This window comes from Aythya marila (genome assembly GCF_965140915.1).
Source record: "Aythya marila genome assembly, chromosome: 6".
Lineage (NCBI taxonomy): Eukaryota > Metazoa > Chordata > Aves > Anseriformes > Anatidae > Aythya > Aythya marila.
Window position 1 is genome coordinate 27,354,225 of NC_139047.1, and position 22,904 is coordinate 27,377,128.

General features: G+C 38.2%; 1 protein-coding gene across 1 annotated transcript in view; it reads left to right on the forward strand.

The window, feature by feature from the left end:
• The window catches only part of CNTNAP5 (contactin associated protein family member 5), a 282,395-nt gene that overhangs the window by 253,844 nt on the left and 5,647 nt on the right, over positions 1-22,904 (forward strand). The window contains exons 20-22 of the mRNA XM_082763797.1: positions 10,101-10,227; positions 11,582-11,666; positions 21,770-21,988. Coding sequence (XP_082619923.1) covers positions 10,101-10,227; positions 11,582-11,666; positions 21,770-21,988 — 431 coding nt within the window. The remainder of the gene's footprint in view (positions 1-10,100; positions 10,228-11,581; positions 11,667-21,769; positions 21,989-22,904) is intronic.

The following is a 22,904-nucleotide window of genomic DNA, read 5'->3' on the forward strand; positions in this document are numbered from 1 at the left end:
CATCCCCCATGCCATGGGCAGGGATACCTGCCACTAGACCTGCTTAGAGCCTCATCCAACCTGGTCTTAGACACTTACAAGGATGGGGTATTCACAAGCCTTTCTCTAGATTTTTTTTTCAGGGGGTATATGCCTTTGAACATCTGCATCTTGTAACACTAATTAATTGAATGGTGAGGAGTCTGGTTTGGTGTCATTAATTGCATGATGGAAGACATTTGCACACCACAGAGCTGTGCTTTCTTATGAATAGTGCTGCAAGGTCATGTGCTTTGTGATCTTTCATCCTTGAGGGGTAGCTGAGTAACCTGATTATTTTGTGTCTATGGACAGAGCTGTGGTACAGCAGAGTCACTGTGGGTGCGCTCTCAAGCTTGTCACAGTAATGGTGGGTAAAAGTCTGGTCCATTTATAAATGTCTCCTGGCAATACCAACACTGTAGAAGGGCACTGCTCTCACAGTGTTATGCAAATACAGCTGGTCTTGTCTTCTGTTCAGAGCTGCTCCATATGTGGCCTGCCTTTGCACTCTTCTCATCTTTACTCTGCACACACACACACATACTACTTTTTCTTCCCAGGGCTGCAAATGCACTGCATCAGTCTGAGGATGAGGCTCTGGGGAACTAGGCTACACTCTCCTTTTCATTGCATATTTTTGCAAATTTGCATTATTTCACCAAATTATCAGTAACTTAGTATTATAATGCACTCAGCTTGATACCTAAAGATAGAAATTGATGGGAGTGGGAAATGTCAGGATAGAAACCATTAAAGCCTCTTGTTTCTATATTCTTCCTTCCCTCTGCAAGTGATCAAATGTGATATGAATATGATGATGATGTCTAGAAAATATTTCTTTCTTTCTTGACTTTGTCTGTTACAGTGGTTGGGTTTCTTCAATTCCAAATCTAGAAAAAGAGCAGATAGCCAACATCAAAGAAAAAAGATAGGATCTCAAACTATTCTAGAATGACTGAAATGAATCTGAAGTTAGTATCTGATCTCCTAAGAAACTAAGTAATTTGAGTCCTGTTTTTATTGCCTCTATTCAGGACCTATTGTCATTAGAGTGAGCTCTGTTCTCAGTTTCTTCGGGAAATCAAGTCTCTGAAACTGCATAGGAAGGATTAAAGACAAGAAAAAAGCACATTACAAGCAAAAGTGCAACTGAAAACAGCTTGCAGAGTTCTTCTATCAGCTCTGTGATATTGTGATATTCAAAATATAGTAGCAGGACATAGATCAGCCTTACAGCCCTGTCCTAAAAGTTCTTGAAATCAGCTGCTGCTTAATAGGAAAGGAAACCAAAAGCTGTAATAGAGGTGAGCTAAATTAACACTCTTAAAAAAAGAAGAAAATGTCATCATTGAGAAGCTACTGACATTTTGCCTTTTAATAAACTAGTAATCTACTGTCATCTCCTTCTGTCTCAAACTCAGCAGCAGCCTTTCTATTGAAGACATGTAAATTATCTTTGTTGTTTTTGCCTTGCAAATCTGTTGAGCTGCATCTCCAACAATTTTTCTGCAACAAAAACAAAACTTTTGTCATTCAGTGTTAAAGGCAGGCCAAAATAAACTAATTCATTCTTTGAGGTAAGGACTGTTGAATCTGTGCACTCCAGGGTTCAATGGAACAAAGCTAAATTAGAGAAAATAGGATCTACTGCAACATTGGGGTGGGTTTGGGGGGTGACTTTCAAGTCTACACTGGGGCTTTCTCTGTTTGAGAACATTTTCTGGTTTAAAGAGTTTCAACACCCATTGAACAACCTGCATAATTTACGTGACTGTGAAGTGGGAAATTGTGCCAAGGTTCAGGTATAGTTATTTTTAACAGATCACGAGCAGGAAAGCAAGTCATGTTGGGAAGTGAGGAAGACAGCTTTGTTGAGGAGACTAGTTCTCAAGCAACTCTGAGTAAACTAAGAAATGTAGACTAAGAACTTGCCTAGTCCTGGTTTAAATCATTAAATGCTTTTATACGGCAAATAGGAGAATATATTTTCTAAAAATCATTTCAAAAAATTGCTGTAGTTGGTCCTGAAATCTTATGTTTTTTACTGGGGGCGTGGGCAGTGAGAGTTTGATCAGGAATGCTGAATGTAAAAAAAAATAAAAAAATAAAAAATGCCCCTGATTGATTGTGAATGGGACACTGTCTGTGACACCATTAAGTGGGAAGGATTGAATGGCAGGAGATCTTCCAAACACTTTCTTTATGTAAACAGAGAAACTTCTCTTGTTGGAAGCATCTCTGGTCCCTTGGATGATCCCTTGTTGTATGCACACCTTGCAGAAAGTGGACATGCTGATTAGAGTTTTCAGTTCAAATCCTGCACTAGTCATTGAGTCATCTGAGTGGGCTTGGCACCCAAAGCCTTTTTTGGTTGTTTGTTTTGTTTTGTTTTAACGTATGCCATTCTAAATCTCTAAGTGTACAAGACTTCTTTGAAAGGAGAAGCAGTCGCAGTATTCAGCCAAAGAGTCTGGCAGTTTTCTTTATCTGCTTTCCAAGAGGACAGAACTGAAAGATCTGTCTCATTAGCTCAATTCATGGACATGTTTGTACTCACAAAGATTATTTTACTGTGCCGAAGGGTCAAGAGATGTTCTGGAGACCCACAAGGGAAAAACAAGGGAACTATAATTGGATTACATTGAGCAGGAATGGCTGAGCATGCAGTTAATAATTGATCTTTGCTCTGCATATATACAGACTGATTTTGAACTTACTGGTTTCTCGCATAAAACCCCAGACCAATAGCTGCAGATAATCAGCTAGGAAGAAAACATACATTTACATTTGACTGAAGGAGGTGTCTATCTCCTGGAAGATCGAAATGTCAAGCTCACATTGTGCTGTTAAAAAGTCATTTTTTGTTTTTGGATTTCTAAGGAGCTGTCCCAAAAGGAGTGGAGAGGAAGGACAGAGTCAGAAGCTCCTGTTTAAGTGGATGCTGCAGATTATATATACGTGTGAGTGTTTGTGTTCTTCAGTAATTCTGAAGTAAGGGTCTATTTACAACCTGACTTGCCAAAAACTTTAGCCATGAGGATTGATCTTAGTCATTTCTCAGTTATTCCTAAATTATGAAGTATCTGTATTATGGATGTAGAGATATGTAGTCTGGCAGAAACTCAAGTGCTGCCTTGGAGCAGTGTAGCTGTTTCCACACAACTTGAAAGAGGCAAACCTTCTTCTGTCTTGATTATAGCATCCCTATTAGCATGTTAATTTTTACCATTAAAAATGAGTTATACTGACTGTTACACTGCATAATGAAGAGGGACTTTGTCCCTCTTTGCCTGAGGAAAATGGGTGTTTATGTCTCAGTTTTTACTAGCAAGACCAGCCTTCAGGAATCTTATGTCTCAGAGATCGGGGGAAAATATGGAACAAGGAAGATGTACCCTTGGTGAGAGAGGAAACTGGACATACATATATCCATGAGCTCACATGAGTACTGAGAGAACTGGCATGTAAGTTCATGCTGGGCACTGCCCAGCTGGAAAGCAGCTTCCCAGAAAAGGGCCTGGAGTCCTTATGAACACCAAGTTGTACATGAGCCAGAAGAGTGCCCTTACTGCAAAGAGGCCTAATGGTATGAGCCAGGATCTTGGTGCAGGCAGGTTGGCGTGGATTCCTTGGGGTATCACAGCAGAGGTTCTTGGTCTTTTTTGCCTGCAAGCTGTTTGCACAGAGTTAGTGCTGATGTGTAATTTGCAAAGCCAGGTTGAATTTGTGAAATATAAATCATAAAATGATACTTTGTTTTGTTCACTGGGTAAAAAGTAAAGGCTCTTCCTGCCAGCCTGGCTGCTACACTAATCTTAAATTTAAAGTACACTGTAAGATCAAAGCCTGGCAAGATTTTTCTGTATACAAAGATGAGTGAACTGTAGGACCCTACTGAGTGTCTGACCATGAGAAGATTAATGGCATACAGTGTGTGTTCAAAGACAAGAGGAGAGATCTGAGCATCAGATCCAATAGTATTATACGGATAGCTTTTGTTAAATGAAGGGTCTTAAATTGACTTCTGAAATTCCATAGCATGTATGGAAAAAGTATAGGTTAAAAATTACCAGAATAAATCTCAGAAACAGAAAGCAGATAATTTCAGGGAGATTTAATTTCGTCTGATGCCCTGAACTCTTCTCTTCATCTTTGCATTAAATTACCTTTGGGGAAAAAGTAATTAATGTAGCATCACAGTGTAAAAGAAAAGGCAACCAGTTCTTCATCAGAAAGAAGTAGCTAGACATGACATGGAGAGGTAGTGATAATGACCAACAGATGATAGTGGGTAATAGTATTATTTGAAACTGCTGCTCATCCAGAGATTTTCTATAATTTTCCAAAGGATGTTAGCATTCATCTGCTTCACCAACAGATAATCTGTAGCACAGAGAATTAAAATGATTTGTCAATAGTAAAAAGTTGGTAAATCCTGAATGGTGGCAGTGCTCTCTCCATTGCCTCCAGGGTACACAAATATACTGCTGTGTATGATGGCAGGATACCCATGAGCTGATCTCATGTAGACATTGATTAGTATATTCCATATCTATGGGTTAGCCCTTTTCCCATTTTAGGCCCAGCCACATGGGCATGACTATGGGTTGTTTTGTGTAGAACATTCCCCTTAAAATCATTGGAATAACCTTGGTGTATAAGCCACTGCATGATGAGCTATACAACTGTGGACCTCTGGGTCATCTTTTAGACTTGCAATATTTTCTATCTTTGGAGTAAGATGCATCTGCCAGTTCCTTTTTAATTGCTGGTCAGCCTGTGTTAAGCCAACTGGTGGCTGGTGGAAATGAGATGTCTACCAAGGTTAAACAAATTTGTCAGTCGTATAAGGGCACTAGCTGCATTTGTTGACGTTTAAGTGAAATTCTTAATTCTGCTCCAGCTGCCTAGCAGGATTGCAAAGTAAGCTGAGGTCATGGGCCTCCAGACAGACTCCTATTCTGCCTGCTTGTTTGTTTATAGGGAGGGGGGCTGGTTAGTTAGTTTGTTTGTTTTTTGTTTCATTTTTGTTTTTCTTCTAAATTGAAGAAATGCAATGTGAAAGTGTGTTATTAATATACGATGTCTTGAATATGGTCTGTAAGTCCTGAATGCTTCAAGTCTTGAGTGCGAAGTATTCAAATAAACATCTTTTTCATTGTCATAAGAGATTAGCAGAATTTGGGAGGCATGATTTATTTTTTAACCCTATAGAATAGTGTCATCAGAACCAACACTGCAGCTGAGAAATTGTATCAGCAAACATGTTCAGCAGTTTCTCCTCTTTGTTTTCTCTGAGCAAAGCAAATAGCAAGAGTCATCTCCTAAAAATGTACAAGTATTTTCTTAGTTAAAAGCCAGTGGATGCAGAGGAGAATGGGCCCTGTACTTTGAATCACCAGTGGAACTTCCACTGAAGAGTAAATTTACTGAGTAAATATCCCTGGGGAGAAGCTGCTAATTAAGGAGCAGGTTTCTTAGCCAGCTGCTCCTAACCAAGAAAGCATTTGTTCATTTTTAAATATCTAGGCTATAAAGAGAGACACTGAAGCTGTACAAGTTTCCAGAGAGGTATTTTGTGGTGGAGATGACCGAAAGCTGTCATTTGCTATTCTGCAATCAGGAATGAAAAAGCGACATTTCTACTTTACGAGTTGCAAATTACTTTCGGGGCTAAATATTTTAATTCTTTTCATAATAGCAGCAATATCAATAGGCTTACTAATATTTCCCACCTGTTGTTTAATTGGTGCAGTCCTTTATTATTTTGTCTGTTAGCAATAGCTCAGTAAGTGCTGAGGGTGGGTAGGGTTAACATCAGTAACACCTTACTGTCTGACAAGGGTGACTGCCAGTGTGATAGAGCTTGAAGTGGTTCTGTTGGTACTTTTGTGTTTCTGAGTACCTCTGTGGCAACGGGACATGCAGGTGTATTATAAGATCCTTATCCTAATGCAGTATTTCATATTTTATACATACACACTTCTCCCAAACTGAACTTGTCACCTGCCCTGATTTAAATGATTTTTCCTGATGTTACATGATGGTGATAAAGCTGCACATGTTATGTGTGCCAGCCACACATGCTCCCTGCACTAACCTCAGCTTCTCAGAGGGGTGCAAGATGTCTTGCCAGCTGCTCCAGCCAGTTTAAGTCATTAAAAACTGCTACTGAACTTGTTTTAGATGTTGGGTTCAATCTGGGCTCATTTAAAACCCGTTTCTATAAACAAAAGTCCTGCAGAGAAGTCTCAGACCCCAAGGGCTTGTCATTCCCTTTCTTGCTGTTTGGTTCTTCAAGACAAAATGACACAAGACCAGTAGTCCTGGTGGTATGCATGACAAGAACCTTGCATATGAAGAACTTTCTTCTTCAGGCTGAGCACTTTGAAGTCTCGAACCAGCATAATATCCATGTATTATTACTAGACTCAAGAGCTGCTACTTCATCTTTCTTGTCCCCAGGAAATGGGTAGAAACGGTTTGAAGGCACCATGCTATTTCTGTAGCTGCCTGGGGTTTAGTTATGCTGATACTGATCATTAGTGTACTGCTAGCAAGTACTAACCCTGACCTCCATCACCACTGAAAGTGTACCCTGGGAGTGTTTTGTTTCAGAAGAATCAACCCCTACCTATTCACCAATATGGGATGGCATAAATACTTCCGTTTGGTGTCTATTTCCCAGAACATTCCTCTGTACAAGGGGATCCCCATGGAATCCTGTTAAAATGGCTGTGAAGCCACTTGATGTGAGCGGGGGGGTGTCATTCAGCCCTACAGTCATGGATTATACTACTGAAAATTACAGTTTGAAAGCCACAGCGGTGTGTAGCAAACTAGCTTTGACACTAGTAGTCGCCTTGTCATAGTAGTGTTGCAGCCCATGTGGACTCATTTCCTGCAGAAGTGGAGAAAAGAGGTCACACAGCAGCTAAGCTATGCCTGCTCCTCTGTCAGGCTGTTCTGGAGGTAGCGCAGTGTATCTGCATGTTGATCCGTAGTCTGCAGTGGCAGTTACCTCCAGAATTTGAAGCTAAAAGGGATGGCTATAATCATTAAGTGTGAATATACTCTTATCTAATACTACTGAGGTAATATGTCCAGTAAAATTTCACTGCCCAAGGCCAAAAACATGATACCTCTCTCTTTCCTTCCCTCCCTCTTTTATGGACTTGATAGAATTTGCCTCCAGCAATTCTAAATATATTAGAGAAGGAAGAAAACACAACAGGCAGTGCATTGCTTGAGCATTACGGCACTCCAGGTGTGCATGCTCAGACACAGGGAGCTGAAAAGAAGATGACAAGCATGACTGCAACAAGACTGTCAGAAATTATGCTGCTTATGATTAGTGTGAATCCCTATTGTGAAGCAGAAATGATGCAAAAATGAGAATAGGAACTGGTTTATGCACAGGTTTTTATTTGTGGTTAGTGACACTAGGATGATATGATAGAAAAAGCCAGCAGACCAGATAATCAAAATTCAGAGGCCAAAAAAAAAATCTTAATAATAATTTTAATTAATAACCCATTTATTTTGCCTGTCAAATAGTAAAAAGGCAATGTAATCTACCAAAGTAACAATTCTGTATTCTGCCAACACTAAAAATGTTGATACTGAATGCATATCAAAATCAGCTCTCAGCTCCATTGGTGTAAATGCCAAAACATCTCTGGAGACATGAGCCCATATACTTATGATTTATATTAATGCAAATTTGACCACAGGCAAAATGTCAACTTGAATAAAATGGTTTTGAAGAACAGCCATCCAATAAAAAATAATAATAACAAAAAACTTTCTATCGGTGTTCAAAGCAATTTGATAAGATGCTATTCATTTATTTCTTTTGATGATTTAAGATAAAATAATATCACTACAGAAATTAAAATTATTTCTTAATGAATGCCAAGAACGTCCTCCGTTGTCTCTGTGGAACAAATGATTTCTACTTTAAAGCAGAAATTGGTGTTTCTCTGATGAAGACAATGAGTAAATCCCTATTTGAAGCAGCTAAGAGCCTGGATAGATTGCATATCTTGCTGATTGTTTGAACACAAATGTGCTGGTTACTATGTTGATTGCCTGGATGTAGTAGTACCATTTTTATTTTATATACTGGTGTGATCATAGCATTTGAAAAGAGCAGACAAGCATGTTTTTAGATTTTCAAACTAATCAACTAGTACAAGGTCACAGACCAAATCTTGGCCGTGTTCCATTTTTTGCACTAGGCCTTTTTCAAAGACTGCAGGTAAGAGGTGTGAGTGGCTGATAAAACACTTCTTCTGGGATGTGATTTTCAATTAGGACCACTCTGTAACTCTGTCACAATGCATTTCACTTTATTCTGTGTGGTCATCTCAGCTGTGACATGCAGGTTGAGACAACCTTTCCACTTTTTCCTGAATGAGCAAGTCTGAAGAAGTTCTGTTAACTTTTTTTACACTTGGGCTTTTTTTTTTTCTCATGTCTTTCTAACGTTATTATCAGATGTTCCCACTTTTATTCCCTGTTGATGCATCACTCAGAAAATGTACAAGAAAACGGCACTATGATATAAGTTTGGGCCTTTAACTTTAAAGGTGATAAACAGTTGTCCTGGACATGCAATGAGGGGACAGGAGCTTTGCAGTATGAATCAGAGCAGCTGAATCAGGACCTATATTATCACACTGGATAATTTAGGAGCTGTCTCTCCTAAAGGAGAGACCTTGATCTCTTCAGAAATTTCCCTCTTACTTCCATGACTACATGTGAGAAAGTAAATGCCTTTTAAATACTTTTTTTATTTTTTCATTTAAACCATCACCTGATCCAGTAGACCTCTCAGTCAGCTAAAAAGCCTTCATCGTAGTGGTTCATTCTCATTTTCCCTCTCATCTACAAAAGCTTTGTTTCTATCCCTCAAAGCTCAAAGAGAGGTAGTTCTCATCTGGGATTACACAGAATGTTACAAGAAGAGCAGCTCTTAGGAGCCTGAGCAGCAAACATCCTGGTGGGGCAAAGGAAGAGAGATGATTTAATAGGACTTTGGGTCCAATTTGGAAGAACTGTTGACATAACTATGAGTTGCATAGGGGTTGCAAAATTCCTTCTCTGCAGGAAGTTTATCCATTGTTTTATACTCATAAAGTAGTTTTGCAAGAGCCTTAAGGACAGCAGTTGCAAGTGCTGTTGCAGTGCAGCTGCACTTATTCCTGCATTAAGGCCAAGGGTAAGGAGAGCAGTTATGTCCATGCTATGCAGTGAAGGAGAACCACTTCTTGCCCTCTGCCTCTAAATCTAGACAAGAAGTCAGTATTACAGCATTAATATGGCCAAACAGAGGAGCCAAGCAGGGCTGCTCCTTCACCTCTCTAAAATGCCAGACTACATCAAGGGTCAGTGGTGTGTCTCTGAAGTCACAATGCTGTATTTATTTTCTGCAAAAACTAAAAGAGATGTTTGGGATTTGTTTTAAACGAATTTTATTTATTTTTTCAAATAGTTTAGAAAACCAAAGTGGTTTTTGCTAATCATTTGCAATATATCTTTTCTCGCATAGCATATAAATCATAATGAATCTGGGCCTTTAAATGCCTGAAATTAAGTTATAATTCTCACAGTCATCACTGTCTTCTGCATTGGCTGTTATATCTTGATGAAGTCCTGACTTGGAATAGTAAAATGCACCAATATTAGTTTAACAGAATAGTGCAAGGCCTGCATGCCCTCTGGTGGAAGCAATCCTTCACAGACTACCGTAGATCAGCTGTTGGGGCCATGCTCAATGTCTGACCTGGGGACAGACACTGTCTTCTTTGTTACACTCAGTTACTCTATTAAGTTATGTTTCTCCACAGCAGAGTTTGTTAGCTAGTAAGAAGAAAAACTCCTCCAGTGCATTTTTTTTTCCATACCTTTCATTAAAGTGTGAACTCTGTCATTTCTCTTCAACCTGTTTCTTGACTTTTTAACCTTGTTTCTCCACTATAATGAAAAGAAAATAAGTTATATGTTATGTAAAGGTATTGAACAGTATCTCATTATGGACACAAGTTTTATATAATTTTGCTCTGCTTTTAAGGAAGTTTACAGGTCCGATATAAGCTGAGTAAGGATGGGCTTCTTATTTTCACAATTGACTCTGGAAATTTTGCCAACCGAGAGCTGCACCATGTGAAGATTAACAGAGATGGCAGAGAGCTCATCATTCAGGTATGTCATGGCTTATTTTCAGGGCTAAATTCCCAGTTTGGTGTAAAGGAATACTTCATGCCACAAACAGACACACTGATTTCAGTGCCTGATTGCCAGTAGGAGGTCCAGCAGCAGAAAAGCCCTGTGAGTTAAACAAAAGCTCCATCCAGACCACGGCCTGGCCCAGACCATGCCTCAAAGAGTGCCCAGCAGTGGTATTTTCTATAGAGTGATTTCTCCCTTGTCTCTTACAATCTGTGAACTGGGAAACACATTTGACTAGAAATTCATCTGGACCACTAGAGCAGTGCTGGGGCCTAGGGTTATCTGTGTGACCTGTAGGCCCAAAGGGAGTACACAACATATATCATTTAAAAGCTGTCATATGGAGAAAAACAACCAAGGAGGGAGCACCAGGGAAAGTTATTTCATTAGGTGTATGTGCCCCAAAGGAAAATATGACTACAGCAGCTTCATCTTCTCAAAGAGGAAGGGCTGTAGGAAGGCAGGGTGCAGCCACTGTGTGCCTGCTGATGTCCTGTTCCTTTGCTAGATGTAGGCCCACCCTTCGGTGTGCCCTGTTACTGTGGTGGTTTCATGGGAGGTGAGACCCCTCATCTGTCCCTGTTCTCTTGCATTGCCTCTTTTTCAAAGGCAGGATGAAGAGTGCCATCTTACTGCTCCTTCTGCTTTCCTTCTGAGGCTAATTACATCATTTCAAATTCCAAATTAAATTTGGTATGTCTGGTCCATGATCATTTAACAGAGGAGTGGCAGGGTAGGTCTAAGGAGAAACCATGTGTTAATGAAAGAATAGAATGAGAAAGCAAAAGAAACACAGGGAGCACCATATTTTTTTCTTTCCTCTGCAATTTCCGTTTCTTGTTGTTAAAATAATATGCAGTTAACACAGCAACTAAAATAGGTAGGCCTGATTATCTAGGAAGGAGGTTTATGCTAACAGTCAGGGTTTTTTTCTATTGCCAGTCTTCTATTGTCTGCCACACTGTGGCTTTCTTCTATTGAGAACTAATTCTCCACAATGCATTCCTAGAGAGGTCTCCTTTGAGTGCACTCTGAAGTGACTAGACATGAAATTTGGGAAGCAGGGGAATTTCAGTGTTAAACATTTTAAGCTTTTCTGCAGGGGAAGTTTCTTTAAATCCCTTTATATGACTATACTTGTGCACCTTCAGCTTCTCATTCAAAAATTAAAGCACATTCACTTTGCTGTCTTTAGAAACTGAATCACGCTTGGGGGCAGAATTAAGTTATTTGCAGCTGAGAGCTTTCCCACAAGTTTGTGGTACAGAGAAAGATCTAGGGGTATCTGTGTGCTGTTTTAATGAACTAATTTTTTGTCTTCTTCCAGGTTGATCAAGTTCTCAAACTCAAACACAACTTTTCTGAGATTGATTTTAAGGCCACCAAATCACTTACCTTGGGCAAGGTCACAGGTAGGTTTTACTAAAAATATTTTGGATTCATCAGTTATTATAGTGCTTGAGTTAACCTGTTCTGTGTGCTGGCTTTTTAACAGAGTTGTTTTTTTATTTGGCTGATTTAGCTGTAAGGTTAGCCTGAGCATTCTAGTACTCCTACTTGTAAAAGCTTGTCTATGCAAAAATCTGGCAGCTTTACTTGTTTGCACTGATAGCAATATTATCTTTTCCCATTGCTCACTCCAGTAAAGTGATTCATACAGCCTGTGTGGCTGCACAGGGTGGCATCATTTTGCTGACTGTAGCTTGCTCCTCTGAAGCCATTTCTTTTTCCTAATTATAAGAACAGTGCTGTAAGCCTTCATCCTCTCTATCCATATTGCACTCCCTGTCCTTTTCTGTTTGAATTGTGCAAGGAATGTTTGTGTTACATGTAGCACTGTGGCCACAATTCTGCATGCTCTGTGCATGGACAGTCTTTGTATTTACCCTTTCACACTACAAAGCCATTACAAGACCGGAAAACTTGGCCATAAATTTGGAAAGTAGAATTCCTCTATTTCATTTCAAGTATGTCACAGTACTTTACATAAGAGAGTCATTCTTTCCCAGTAAGATTCTAAATGCTTCCTTGGATATAAACGTTGTAGTCCTTTGTTAGAGTTGGGCCTCCCTATCAAGCCTACCATCTGTTTCATTATTTCAATTTATCTGCTTTATTAATAGCACCCAAAGCCTCTGGGACTGGTAGCTAGACAGAAACAATAGACATCCTCTAGTGTCTAGTTGTACAATATAATTGTATATAATGACATCAGTGCATTCTGCATCATGCTTTACTGAGTAGATTAAGGACAGGAACTGATTTTCCTCTTAATTATAACTGATGTTTGGTCAGAATGCAGCAACCTTCCAAGCCTTTTTGGACACGTTTGGGGACCTGACACTTTTCAACCCAAGTAAGGGCTAAGCAAAAATCTCATTTTGTCAAGGGTCATCTGTAGTGCTGAAAAATTGAAAGAGCATTGCTTGTCATGATCTCTACCTTAAAGCTCCAGTTATAAATAACAAATCAGTAAACCAAGGCTTTTCTGAACAGCAAATGGAACATAGCACAAAGACCTTCAAACATATAACCAGCAAACTGAAGTTGCAAGTTGCAACTGAGCATCACGGAGAGAAGCTAGATTGGCATTCAGTTCCACTGAACACCACAGATCTGTCTCTAGACAAATTCTAATGGATACATCCTCCTCTGTTTTCTTCTCTCTTGCTCCAAAGTTTCTTGGTATTTTGTACTACTAATAAAATTAATGATAGCAGTAGTTAATCTTATATAGTAACACAAGAGCCATGAACTTGTTCATCCAGCTGATAGGAAATCTTATTACTGTACCAGGAATCTCACAATTCATCCCAGCAGGTCACTTTAATTCCAGCCTAATCCTAATTCTGGTTTCTTCTTCATATATTAAATGAATTTCCTCAGACTATTCTTCTGTGTTAGGGATTCATTTGCCAAGTTTTATCCCACAGCTGTAGTTCTTTTGAGGAGAGTCCTTATGACCTCACATTGCGGGTCACAGATTCCCCTGACTCTTCTCTTCTTCAGGCTGAGCAGACCCAGCTCTCTCAGGCTTTTTTCATACAAAAGATACTCCAGTCCCTTAATCATCTTTGCCCTCTGTGGACTTACTACAGTAAGTCCTTGTCTGCTTTCTACTGGGGAGCCCAGAATCAAACCCAGGACTCCAGTTATGCAACACTCAGAGAGAGTACAGGGGAAGGATCATCTTCTTCTGTCTGCTGATATTGCTCTTCCCAAGGCAGACCTGGATGCCAGGATAACATTGGCCACCTTTGCTGAATGGCATACTGCTGGCTCATGGTCATCTTGTCGTCCGCCAGGACCCCCAGGTCTTTTCTCTGCAAAGCTGCTTTCCAACTGATTGGGCCGCCAGTCAATGCTAGCGAATGGGGTTATTCTTAATCCAAGTGTAGACCCTTGAATTTTCTTTGTTGAAGCTCATGAGGTTACTTTTTGCCTATTTCTCTAGTTTGTCAAGGTCCCTCTGAATGCTGGAGAGATTGTCTGGTCTATCAACCCTGTTTTGTATCTTCTCCAAATTTACTGAAGTTGTAAACTGTCCAATAATGACAATAAAAAAATGAAAAATGCCCAACTGCTACAAAATCAAGACTGCTTGCCTTGTAGTATCAAATGAGGAACTAGACTTTTATCATTTTAGGAAGGTAGAACTTACATTAATGTGTCCATTCATAATTTATAATATTTTATGGGTAAAATATTAACCATAGCTTGTTATAATGTTGGCTTACCAAAAGGTGAATACTGTTAACCTAAACCAATACGCTCCAACTTCTTCCTTTTTCATCATCCCCTTCCCCTCAGTAAAAGCATAAACTTCTGGAGGCATGTGATGCTTAGCAGTAGATCTAGACTTTCGGCAGTGTTTGTTTTGAATGTCACTGAAACTTAGGTACCATGTAAGTTACCACCAAAATAGAACCATATAGAACCATATAGAAAAACTGTACCCTGTATAGGGTACATCTGTACTATACTCTCCTGAAATTCTGTCTCTTCCAACCTGAATAGCACTGCTCCTTTGCCTGCTCTAATAGTCTGATTATGGTTGCTTAACCACATGATTATATCATCTTCTTTCTTGACTCTACCATTTATTTTTCTCTGGGTGAGAAATCTCTAAGAGGTCTTCCAGAAAGACATCTCACAAGATTAAAACCTCTTCCTTACTAGATTTTCTTATGATAACATTTTTCTTATGCTAGCATAGCTGGAACTCTTGAAAAGTACAGTTTTATTCAATTTTTAAGTCTCTCACTGCCCCCCGCCCCTTTTGACTTTCTTTAGTCAAAAGCTACTTACACTCTGATACTTTTTTCTGCTTTTGAAATCTGCTGTATTTTTGAATGGTTGCCCTACACCCATCTCTGAATTCCAGGAAAAAGCCTTCCATTTAAGGCAGAGGGGGTTCACCTGGAATTCAAATATAGGGGCACTCACTCTGCCACAGACTGCTTGAATGACCTTGGGCAAGCCGTTTATGTGCAGATATAAAGGTAAGTAGGCATTTTATTCCCACTGGAACCAATCTAAGCTTTAGTATCTCTGTTCTCTATCAGTAAAGCATGGATAATAGAACATCCCTACATCAGAGGGGCACTAGGAGGATAAAAGCGTTAAAGGCTGTGAGCTGTTCAGATCCACGGTAATGGGGCCATATAGCTGCCTTAGAAAGATCAATCTAAATATAAGTGTGGCTTTGAAGACAAGGGAGTAAAAAGAAGCAGCATTCAAGTAGCCAACAGGCGTTTGTTGAATTCATCCTCACAGTATCCAACAGTGATAGAGAAATATTATTATCCCATAGTTCGTTGTCATTTTTCTTCACACATACGAAGGCAAGATGCAAAAGGACCTATCCAAAGCTCATCACTATCAATGGGGACTCTTTTCCTGGACTTTAGTGAGTACTGGATTCAGACCCCAAGTGGGTTGTACAGTTTATGGCAAAGCCTTAGTGAAATTTTAGCCAGAGTCCCAGTTCATTTACTTTAAGTGCTCCTTATAGAGATCATACTGCTGAACTTAACCACGTGAGCTCTATTCTATTGACAATCTGACCTTACTGTGAGGCCAGTTCTGCTTTAAACAAGGGAGTGAACTGCGTGACCTTTAGAGGTGTCTTTCAATTTAGATTATTCTGTAATTCTCTGATCTCAGATATACATTTGCATATGCTTAGGTCTTGTCTAAAATAAAAAAGCTGTTATCCCAATGGAAAATATCATCTATTTGTTTTGGGGTTTACTGTATGATTCATAAGTATCTGAATAACAGTTCCTTTCTACCCCATAATGTGAATGGTGTTGAAAGAAAGAAGAGTGAATGAAAGGATCTGAAAGTGGCTCTAGTTCAGTGTTGGAGTTCTTTATTTCTATTCTGAACTAGTTATATCAGCTCAGAAGTACCTAAGATGTGACCATATCTGCAGCAGCTTTTAGTTTTTAGTGTTTTGTTTGTTTTTTTTTTTTCCCCACTTTGAAAATTTCTCATCGTGCTTCACCATATCTAAATCTTTTGCCATTACAATACCTGGAAAAACAATCAGTGATGATGAGAAATGAATCTAATTGCAGGGTAATGAATCTAATTCTTTGCATATTTGCTTCTGAGCAAGTTAATACACTAGTAGTGTAGTGATTACAAGAGTAAAGGAAATCTGAAAGGAATTTGAAAGGAGATTTTAAGGGAATTTAGGAGTATTCTGCAGAATAGGGTTGCAAAGATTTCCTTAGCACCTATTCATGTTGACCTGTCTAATTTATTTGTGTCCTCAAAATAATGAATTAGCAGAACTTCCTACACTAGCGATATAAAGAACTGTGTAGCCTAGCTACATGATACCTTTTATCTCTAAAAGCTTGAACTGAAACACACTTAAGTTGTAGGAGTCTTTACACTGAATCATTCAGCTTATCTGAAAAGTAATTTTATTAAAATCATTGTGTAGGAGCAGTACATTTTTTATTATTTGTATAATAGATTTTCTTACTAAAAGTTCACAAGAAGAAAATGGAACCCATACACAGAAGAGATCACAGTACAATTAATCCTGGAGTGGTGTCATAGTACAGGAGATGATAATGGGATAATTAAATCACAGTGGGTAAGTTGGCATCAAGCCTGAGATACAAAACTTAACCCTGAAGAAGCATCTCCTTCTGGGGAGTTTTGATGGAAAGAACATAAGTTATAGTCTTTTTTTTAACCCCTTTGTGGAAAGTCATTCCATTTTTTAAGCTCTCAAGGTCACAAATTTCTTGAGAAATTTAAAGTTTGAGAATACTGTAGTTTACAATTTTTACAATACAGTAATGGCTGCAAGAGTTATAGTCTGGATTTGTCTTGTCATTGCAAAGCTTTCTCCTTTACTGCAGATTCTTCCCACCCTAAATGCCTATTTCTTAGTAGGAACTTATCCTGGAAAAAGATGTCTTGGGTGCATTTTAAGTCTAAAATTGTTTTTCCCCATAGTAGCCTAGTAAAGTATTTGGGTAAATTAGAATAGCTACTTAGGAGAGACATTTGGGACCAAGATGGCACTAGTTACAATAAAAAAGCTTGGCTATCATAAGCGCTTGAAGCAATCCAAGGTCTGAGCCAACAATGCCATCATGTTTCTATTAAAAAGAGATGAAATACATTCAGACTTTTTCTCCAGTGGTATCATTTACTTTAAAATCTTCGCACCACAGTTAAATTTTTTTTTTCCCAATTATAATATTGCCTAAATGTGTCCAAGATTATTTACTCCTATCTAGAAATTTTATTTTTAGTTTGAATTTTTGCTACTTTAATTGATTTTAACTGTCTACTCATGAGAAAAACGTGTCTTTTGCACAGTCTCTCTATTTTCTTGCACATTTTCTTCTTTTTATGGATTATGTTTTGAGCCTATGCGAAATCACATAGGGCTGACTGTGTTATGACAGCTTAAGATTCAAATGTCAAAAATTTTGATGTAATGAATTTCACATTGCCATTCAAAGCAGCCCTTCATTTTCAATGACAACCTGTCGTTTAGAAAACATACTAAATGCATGTCTGAAATTATCTCTGCTAAGCCTAATGAAACAAAAATTCTCAAATCTTTCACTTTGCATGAAATGTTCAGTTGCCAGTAAGTAAAGCCTGGAGTGTTCTGCTCATTCCTGGGAAAACGAAAGAAAAAGTCCCTTTTTTTGCTCTTGCTGTTGTTTTCTGTTTCAGAAGTGTTTTGGAGGTATGCTGAATGCTTGGAGCCCTGTCTCCTGTTTAATCTCATCCTTTTCCTAAGGAAGAGCCAAAGTGGCAGAACTCAATATTTCTGACTACAAAAAGTTTCTGTGTTGTTCACACTGCCACCTTTGTGGAAGACTCACACCAAGAAATGAAATTTTTCCATGGATGCCTTTTTGCAGGTTCCAGCCTAAACCAAGATATGCTTTCTTCCCTTTCTAAATTAATAATTAGCATCAACAATGTTTATGGAGGTTGTTGAAGGACAGGGTAGAGTATATTTCTAGGTAACTACATGGTACCTGGTTGTTGACTAAATGTTTATGAGATGGGAGCAATACGGAGATTACAAGAGTCTTTTACTTCTGGCTCACAGAAACTAATCTAGTGACAAGGTCCAAGTAGTAACCTTGCCAACGATGTTCAGCACCTTGGTAAACTGAGGTGAAGTATATAGTATAACTTCTACAAAAAGCATCTTTCTATTTCTCAGACTGGAAAAAAAAGGACTACCGGTGCTTCAGTATATAGAGTAAATTATCCTTTGCATGTCCACCTAAGTGAAAAGTATCTAAGTAATATGTTTAGATTAATGAGCTAGTTAGGGTGCAGCTATTTAAAACGTTTTATATCCTCACTGACATTAAGGAAGTTTCTAATAAGGAAATCTGTGATGGGCCTTTCTGGATGTTAGTGAGCACACAAGTAAACGTTCATCTCTGATTTAATTTTGAATGACATGAAATTAATGTTTAGAAAGAAAGGACGGGATAAGTATACTAGGTAATGCTTATGGTCCCATTTTCTACAGTGTTATTTTCAGAAAAGTCTTTTGAGCCACTCTCTCTGCACTCAGATAACACTTTCTTTGATTCCAGTTAGCTGTCATGTTAGCTATCCTTTATTTTGTCTTAATTTGCTGATACATTGCTGAGCAACCTCATGCTTGGTCCTAGAGTTTTGCAGAAGAATTCTATTATTCTATTTATGATGAAAATTAATTCCACATTACTGAGATATTAAGATTTGAAAATGCTTTATTTAACATTTTAAAACAAGTGTGTTACAAATAGCAGAGGTGCACAAAAAACAGCTGTACAACACAATGTCTGTTTTGGAGAACAGAAATGAATCAGCAGAGAAATTATGTGGATATAATAAGTAGAGTGTTGCAAATACAACTGCATGTTTTACCTAATTCTCTTTGTCAAGGAAAGCTACTGCAAACACATTAAACTAGAAAACAGAAGAGTAAAACTGATGCAAATTTTATTGATCTGTGACATTGCAGACAGCTTTCAGGAAGCAGCTAGAGGACCCCACAAAAAGTTAGACCAACTTATGCACAACTCAACAGAGAAAGTTATTTTTTTCCTAAAAATAAATTTATGGAAAAATAAACCTAAATTCCAGGTAATGAAGAATTAAATTACTTAAAAGCCCCCAAAAATGCCTTCTCACACCGATCATCCCCTTCCACCCCCAAAAAGATAATTCAAAGTAACTCAGTCTCTAATTAGTCTCCTGTACCGCAAACAGAAACACTATGCTAAAATGTCATAAGATCAAATCGAACCATCATCAGCAGTTCAGTATAATTTTCAAAACCAGTCTAATGCATGGAAAGATTTACAGCACTATGAGGTCACAGGAAGGCCAATGACATTTCACATGACCTTAGTTCAACACAGACCTTGGAGCTTCATGGAGCTATTTCTTTTACTGAGCACTGTGTCATGTAGTGAAAATATCTTTTGGAAAAACATTTTATTGTGATTTAAAGACTTCAAGTGACAGAATGGCTTTCAACCTTTAAAAAGCCTTTCCCACAGGTAATCGTATTATAAACACAGATTTACATGATCCACACAGAGATTCATAGGGCATCACAAGTCATTCACATCCAAGTTGCATAGGACTCTTGTTGAGTTCAGTGAAAGTCCAACTTTCTGAAAGACTTAATCATGCACTGAAAGCCTTATAATAAAGAAGCCTGTACCTGTGCAGGTGGAATTTTTATCAGAGGACTCTGGGGTTGTTTTCAGTTTGTTCTTTGATTTTTGTTTCATTTTTTTTTAGTTATTACTTTTTTTATTTTTTCAAATTTCAAAGCTTTTTAACAAATTTAGTTCTCATTCATGCAAAGCTGACTTTGTGAAAAGACTATGGGAATTTGCCCTTAATTTGACTTTTAAAGAAAGCCTTCAACAGCACTCTATCTTAGACTTTTCAAGTTACTGTTCCATGAAAAAAGAATTCATTATTTCTTAGGTTTTACCTTTTGCACATTGGAGCAGAACAGAAGAATTTAGATTGCTTGATGCCTAAAAGATAACAACAAAACCACCTTTTGTGTCAGAGCTAAGAAAACAGGAAAAGCTGAGAGTACAAATGTTTACAAAGGTTTCTGTAAATTCAACAAAGAAGACAAATACTGTAAATCAGCCTTTTTAGTTTTATATAGGCCTTCTTGCAGAAACTTGGGAATGATTCTTTGTCTGTTTTATAATACCTCTGCCAAAATCTCATTAAAAACCTGAATGCAATACTTCCTATATACTTTGAGAAGAGCAAATGTGAACCTCTGTAAGGCAGCAATTTTTCCACTGGCGAAGTCTCACTGTTTCCCTTCCTGTGTCTCCTTCTGGCAGTTGCCCACAGCCCAGAAGTTTTTCCCCATGACAGCTCTGGCAGTGATAGATAGGTCAGCAGACTGAGGGGTCTCCTATAAGACCCCTAGGAAAAAATGGCCAAACTCTTCCAAATTATATTTCTATGAAAACCTTCAAACATAATTACTAAATCTTTCTTGGTTTATTCCCTCTGACTGCATGATATTATGGACTCAGATCCTTAGTGCCAAAATTAACCTGTGATTTGTGCTTGTTTTGAGAAGTCTTGGTATTTTCTTATACATAAAATATGTATATGTCTTTCTGGTAGAAAAGTCAGTTACAAAGATATAAGAGAAGTTGTACTTTTTTTCCTAAATTCCTTTGGCTGAGAGCTTTTAAATCATTGTATTGGAATGATGGTAGGAAAACTGGAACCTACTTTAAATTTTACTATCTTACTCTTTGAAGCTATGAAAATAAACTTGAAAAGCTGAGAATCCTTATTTTCTAATATCATTGGAACTATTTCCAAAGTTTTGAATGCTAGTTGTTTTTTTGTTTTGTTTTGTTTGTTTGTTTGTTTGTTTGTTTTTCATTAACAAGTAAATTTGAAGACTTTGAATAACTATTGATACTATTTTTATGTGCATTTGTGGTTTTTGTCTTATTTTGTTTGATTGACCTTGATACCAAAGCACATCATGCTACAGACCTCTGAGCAGTAGGAATTTCAATTTCTGGAAAGTAAATAAATGAGAGCTTGGAGGAAAGAGAAGATGGCTTCACCGTCCTTCACTGACTTTTCAAAACATTGATATTAAAACATTTAGAACTAAATAAAAAACATGTCGTTGAATTTGCTTTCTCTTTGTGAAATGAACACAGGCAGACACATACATTAATTGCACCATCTCATCTTCTGGCTGGAAAAGAGCATGGGGATACTGGTTTTGACTTAAATGAAGTATAGTTTTGAATTTTATGAGTAGAATAGGCCTGGCAGAGTGACAGCCTAGCTCATAATTAGGAGGATTCCTAGCAACTCTATTATAAAAATAAGAAGTGTTAATGCTAACAACATAATTGCATGGATTGGAAAAAATAAAAAATAGATGTCTGAAGAAGAGTGGAAGTCTTTACTAGGAACCTATCAATACTGGACCACATGAAGCATTATATAATAGACAATGGAGAGCAGGATCCTTTGTGAAAAGAGTGGAGGAAGTAGAAAGACACATCTGTGAACATGGTGTTATTAACAGATGCAAAAATGTTGAAGATCACCCCCAGGATCCTGTGATAGTCAGTGTTGTTATTTTTGCTGTTTATAATTATTGTTGTGCTGATTAGCACCTATAATATGTTAGGTATTGTTAAGACAGCAGGAAAAATGGATAAGGATATGGATAACACAATGCTGTATTTTTTAATTTTATTTTTTTTTTGTCCAAACCGACTTGATAGTAAGTAAGTAAGTAGCATTGTAGAGAAAACACTGGTGATGGTAACCTTGTGGGTCATGCCAGGGAGGACTTGTGGACTGCTTAAAGAGAACCTGAACAATTGAAATTGAATACAGAGAAGTAAAACAGTAGGTAAAACAATAAGAGAATTAATTTTTTAATGTGTCTTCCTAAAACAGACAATCCCCAGACTGTTTTTCTGTTGTGCTGCAGATAGTTTGTCACTGGACCCTGAAGTCTCAAAGGCAAACGCCTATGGATTCACTGGCTGCCTGTCCTCTGTTCGGTATAACCACATTGCTCCCCTGAAAGCTGCCTTACGCCATCCCAGCATTGCTCCTGTGACTGTCAAGGGCTCCTTGACTGAATCCAGCTGTGCATCCCTGATGGAAACTGATGTGAACACAGCAACCACAATATATTCCTCATCAGGTATGATCTGCCAAGAGGGGAATGGGAAAATTAAAGAATACCAGGGTGTGAGGTTTCTTTCATTTTTGCTGTAATGCAATTGCGAGAGTGTTATAAACATTGGAACTGTGAAGCTGACTTTTCTCTCAGAATCAGGAGTGTTAAGGATGGGCCTTAGGATTAGCCAATGCCACTTTAAAGGGCATTGTACTAAAACATACCTATAACAAATAAAAAATTCTCACCACCATAGTGGAAACAGCATCTGAATTATTGTCTGATTTGACATTCCCGTCCACTCTAGATAGCTCCAGTGTCACAGATCTCAAAGGAAAACATAAATGTTACACAGATTTCATATCCTGGTTGTGATCAGCAGTAAGAATCATATGACAAACTAGTCAGATCTGTTCCCACCCTAGCAGAAAGGAGCAAAACCTCTTTGTATGAGCCCCTTGACACATACACATCACCTCCATTGAATGCTTGTAATTTATTCTCTCAGGCTAAAGGGAAGGAGCAGTACTTGAGCAGTGCCAGTAAGATGATTCCAACAGTTCGTTTATGTCTTTCAATCCTGAAACTGCCCTCTGGGAATCTTAAGAATTTTGCATATGTGAATTTGTATGCAGAGAAGGAGTCTCAGAGCAGCTGGGAGCATTGTCACCACTAAACAGGGGCAATCAAGTTGCTGCTTTAGTCACCACTGCATGTAGCAGAATTCCTAATGACCAGAAAGTGGTATAAATTAAGAGCTGTTTTTTGCCCCTTGACCTCTGAAGCCACTTTCTCTTTTACTAACTAATAAACCTCTGTTATATATCATAATATGATTCTTTTTACATTTGTACTTGCATCAAATCTCCATTTCCTGCAGCCTCTGCCTAAGATAGTCAATGGGGAAAAAAAAAAAAAAAAAAAAAAAAAAGGTTGCTAT